At 30.0% G+C, this 5,001-nt stretch overlaps 1 protein-coding gene across 1 annotated transcript; it reads right to left on the bottom strand.

The window, feature by feature from the left end:
• Nucleotides 1–3,060: 3,060 nt before the first annotated feature.
• LOC135961420 (dynein regulatory complex protein 9) lies at nt 3,061–4,104 on the bottom strand. Its single transcript, XM_065512920.1, has one exon. It carries the CDS (start codon nt 4,102–4,104, stop codon nt 3,061–3,063), a length of 1,044 nt encoding a protein of 347 aa, XP_065368992.1.
• Between the last annotated feature and the right edge of the window lie 897 nt (nt 4,105–5,001).

Below are 5,001 nucleotides of genomic sequence, written 5' to 3'. Positions count from 1 at the left end.
CAAAAAACTATTGCTAGAAGGGAATGTTCACGAGTTAAAAAATTCAATTTTACAAAATAATTCTGCATAAAGTGCAAAAAAATAGACATTTCGGTTAATCGGTTAATCGACACAAATTAATCGGTTTATTCGTTATTTGAAAATCGTCAATTTTAAATTATTCGAACAGTTAACCGATTAACGGTTAATCGATTGAATACCCTAATCAAGCCACCATATTAAATGAACAAAAACTTTTTTCTTTTAAAATTTCAATAATTTATTGTCGTGAGTAATTTTCGAAAGTATATGGGAGCTATGGCCAATTATATGCCGATCGCCAGGTCCTTACATGAGAACTATGGACAATTATGAATCCATCCGCTCAAAGCTTTATTTGTGGAAAAATGTATGTGGATATATATATAAATTTATGACCGATAAAGTCCTTTATCGGGAGGACATATATGAAGTAATGAACAGATTGTTACCAGTTTAAGTAGACTTCGTCTTTTTCTTTGCGCACAAGTTTACATGGACAGCCACCCGCCAGCCGGACGCACATCGTTTGACTGTGGGAAAAATTACTTTGATTATTTTTCACTACAAAAGGGATTGGAATATTACAAAAAACTAGTTTCGTGTTAGAGAATATTTGCGAAAAACAAAATAGCCTTAAATTTCAAGACTGGAAATGTGAAAGATATCTTTGAATTTCTTGTTTACAATAATTAAATTTATTACCACTTTTTTGTTCGATTTGATCGAACTACTTTCGAAACATTAAACTGGTGAAACTTTCAAATAACATTTCAAAGGATAAGTAGAACAAAACCATAAACCGCTAATATTAGTTATAGTCATTTGTAGCCGTATTTACTTTTTTTTAGATTAAAAAATTCCAAAGTCTGAAAAATGTTTAAACAGAAAATCATATCATATCGCTCATTTGCTGCAACAACGTCGTAATTAAAAAAAAGTCATTTCGAGAAAAACGGCTTTGAATGTTTTATGATATTTTACTATTTCTTAAATAAATTTTCAACAGGTCATGCGATTTCAGATATAAAACCTGATTTAAATAGTATATGTTAATATCTTTCTAATCTGTATATAACCCAAGTTTTTACTTTTCAAATATACGAGAAAACATGAATTCTAATTTTGACGTTTAAAACAAAAAAATACTCTCATACAAAAAATAATTGACTTTTTTGAAAACTGATAAAACTATATGAAAGACTGAAGAACGACGTATATTTTGTAGGTGTCAGTTCAAAACACCCGGAATTTGTGTTATGACGTTGTTGCAGCAATTGAGCGATATGTAAATATAAATTTCCAACAATGCATGCAAAAAAATCTAACACACTCACACATGTTCTTTTATCTAGTGGCAACAGATTTCAACTTTAAGTGTGCCTGAGATGAATTGATGCCAAAGTGCACAGTAAAGAATTTAATTTAAGGAAATCCTTCGAGTGAACCCATACACAGACTAGTTATGCTGGATAAAGGCATAGACTTTCGTTTGAATGTCTGGCGACTGGATGTGTTACTGACTCTGCCAGTGACTGACTGAATGAATGATGTGCTTTTATGACTTCAGACTTAAGTTACTTAGGCAAATGTCAGTTGGGAATGGCGTTTTAGTTGGTTTGACTTTTGGATGGATAAATTATTATGGCACATATTAAAGCGCTTTAAATACACTGAAGAGCAAATAAACAGTTGAAGAAACTTTCTATTTATGAAATAATAATAATAAAAGAAATAAAAATAAAAGTTCGCATGAAACTCTTAAAACAGAGTTTTAAATAGAAGTCATAAAATAACTGTCAATTGAGGAGTTTTATTTTTTCCATCAGAAAATAAAACTCTTTTAGTTTATTTTCTACTTTTTTCAGCATCTTTCTTTATTCAGTCTATCGCATGAAACTCTTAAAAAGGAGTTTTAAATAGCCGTCATAAAGAAATAATTCGAGGAGTTTTATTTTTCCCGTCAGAAAATAGAACTCTTTCCATTTATTTTCTACTTTTTTCAGTATCATTCTTTATTGAGTCTATCTAAAATAATGCGTGTTTCAGAAAAAAACCACAACAATAATTTAATAATAGGAATCAAATAAACCAGATTAAAATCCCTCTTGTTTTTATTTTATTTACAATTTATTCAATCGTAATGCAATGCAGTATCTTTCTTTATTGTGTCTATCGCATGAAACTCTTAAAAAAGAGTTTTAAACAGCCGTCATAAATAAATCATTCGAGGAGTTTTATTTTTTCAGTCATAAAATAAAACTACTTTCGTTTATTTTCTACTTTTTTCAGTATTTTTCTTTATTGCGAAATTTATTTGTTTAATAAAAACACAACAATAATTTAATAATAGGAATCTAATAATGTCAGATTAAAATCCCTCTTGTTTTTATTTTAATGAGAATTTATTCAGTTGCAATGTAAGGTGCTTTACAAATTGTAATGAACTGACCAGTGACAAGGTATAGGTGTCAATTTACATAAAATGAGTTTTATTTTCTGACGGAAAAAATAAAACTCCTCAAATGGTTTTTATTTTCTGACGGAAAAAATAAAACTCCTCAAATAAAGTTTTTTTCAATGGGGAAAAATAAAACTCCTCAAATGAGTTTAATTTTCTGACGGGAAAAATAAAACTCCTCAAATGAGTTTTATTTTCTGACGGAAAAAATAAAACTCCTCAGATGAGTTTTATTTTCTGATGGGAATAATAAAACTAATAAGTTTTTTTATGTCGGCTATTTAAACCCCTTTTTTTAAGAGTTTCATGCGAACTTTTATTTTTATGTATAATAATAACTGTTTCAGATGGATTTTTATTTCTAAAGTCACAAAATAACTGTTATAAAATAACTCTTTTGATTCACTTATAACCGTTACTGTCCGTGGTTGATAGACTATAGGGAAGAACCTTTAAAACTAAATTAACAAATTTCATATTGTGAAATGCTAACACAATATCTGCTCACCGTTTCCCCCGACATCAATAAAAACACTTTATATCTGGAGTATTTTTCTTCATGATTTACACTTTATTTCAATTTACTTTTTGCCCTTAGATTTCTTACCCTTTTTCGATTTCTTACGATATGGGCCCAAGCCCTTACGTACCATAACACCACGCCACCAAGCCTGTATGCGTACCGCACATTCGATACGATAAAGTTGCTGTTCATACAAACGTTGCTCTTCAGCTTTTTGCTCCAAATATTCAGCCACAAACAGCTGTCTTTGCTCCGTAATTTCACAATGCTTCTCATGAGATTTCACAATGTCTGCAATGTTCTGTGTCAATGTTAAGTTCTTTGCAATTATTTGAAATTTTTCCTCCCGGAATTTTTCTTCCCACTTCGAAATTTTATCCTTTAATTCGGAGATTTCATTATTGCGAAATGCTTGAATTTCATAGATCAAACGTTGCTCGCCAGCCATGCGGCGATGCAGCTCCAGTATTTCTTGCATTAGAAAACGTTCTTCCTTTTCGCCTACTATGGTGGCCTGTGTATAGCGATTGTTTTCCCATTTCTCCACCAATCTAACTTCCAAATGATTAATACGTTTTATGTTACTCAATTGATCACGTAACACTTCGATACGTTGTGATTTTTGAGATAATTTTTCAGACATTTCGCTTTGCTCCCTTTTTTGTAGTTCCTTTAAGTTTTTCAATATCGTTTTGTTCTCTTTTAAGTCTTTCGTTAAAACATCCACTTCATTATTGTTTTGTTTTTGCACTTCTATGGCATTTATTACGTCTGCATAGGGCTGTTCTTCAATTAATTTTTCTTTTGTTAACTCCTCATAAGCCTCTTTATAAATATTTCTCAAGGCATCTAATTCCTTGTCCAATTTTATGTCATTTAAAACTTCAGCCGAGGGCATTGTTTCCTCACCATCAGTTATAGCTGCACTATGAGAAGATTTTCTGGTTTTAATTGTTTTTGCTGTTCTCAAGCACTTGCCTTGCTGGTATATCATCAGCTGAGTGTGCGTTTGATTGTAGACAGTGGCCAATAGGTCCCTTTTAAAGTCTTTTAAATCATCTGCTGTCATTCGAAATTCATCCATATCTATGTGATCGGACATTTTTAATAAAACTGAATTTAAGAAAAATGCATTTTACTTCTGTTTGTTATAGTTTGTTTTGTAAATGGTAAAAGGTAGCTAAGGTAACGTTGTAGGAGTTTCTATGGAAACGAGTTTGAAATGCAAACGGTGAGAAATGTTACATGAATGAGGTTGAAATTTCTGCTAAATAAGTTAAATCGAAAGTTAAATTAACTTCTTGATGAGGGATAATTTAGAGTCAGCAATGATTTTTGCCTATTTTATTACATATTGCAAGTACAATATATCCAAAATCAACAACATTTTAAGTCCAGATACTTTCCCTTCCATAAATATCACCTCTTTAACATTTAAAAAAAAAATCTTATTTGCACCATTTAAAATTATAATATTGAAAAAAACGACTTATTTAGAAAACCAGTTTTTGGGTTATTTGAAAAATTTCATTTTATAAAAAACCGGTTTCGAATAAGGTTTTTAATGATAAACTGGTTAACCGAGTTTTCATTATATGCAGTATTATTTCAGTTTTTCATTTAAATGGTCTGCAAATTCGTTCGTGATATACATACACACATCCTGAAAAGTGAGTAGTGAATTTTTTGATATTTTTAAGATCATAAAAATCATTATATTCTGACTTAAATATTTTTTTTCGGAACCAAATCTATTATTCAACTCAATCTCCAACAAAGCAAAACTTTTAAATTTGAGTTGATGGATAAATTTTAGGATTTTCATTATCTTAAAAAAAATCAAATAATTTTTGGTGTTTACTCACTTTTGAGGCTCACTATAGTTTTACAAATAACGAATAATTTAATAAACCAAAAAAACTAATTAAAGAAATATATTCATCAAAATTATTTTTTAATTATCACTTAATTCATCGTCAAAGAGCGGTAATTCAACTCC

The sequence above is a fragment of the Calliphora vicina genome, chromosome 5 (genome assembly GCF_958450345.1).
Source record: "Calliphora vicina chromosome 5, idCalVici1.1, whole genome shotgun sequence".
NCBI lineage: Eukaryota > Metazoa > Arthropoda > Insecta > Diptera > Calliphoridae > Calliphora > Calliphora vicina.
This window is presented reverse-complemented; position numbering and strand designations above follow the sequence as displayed.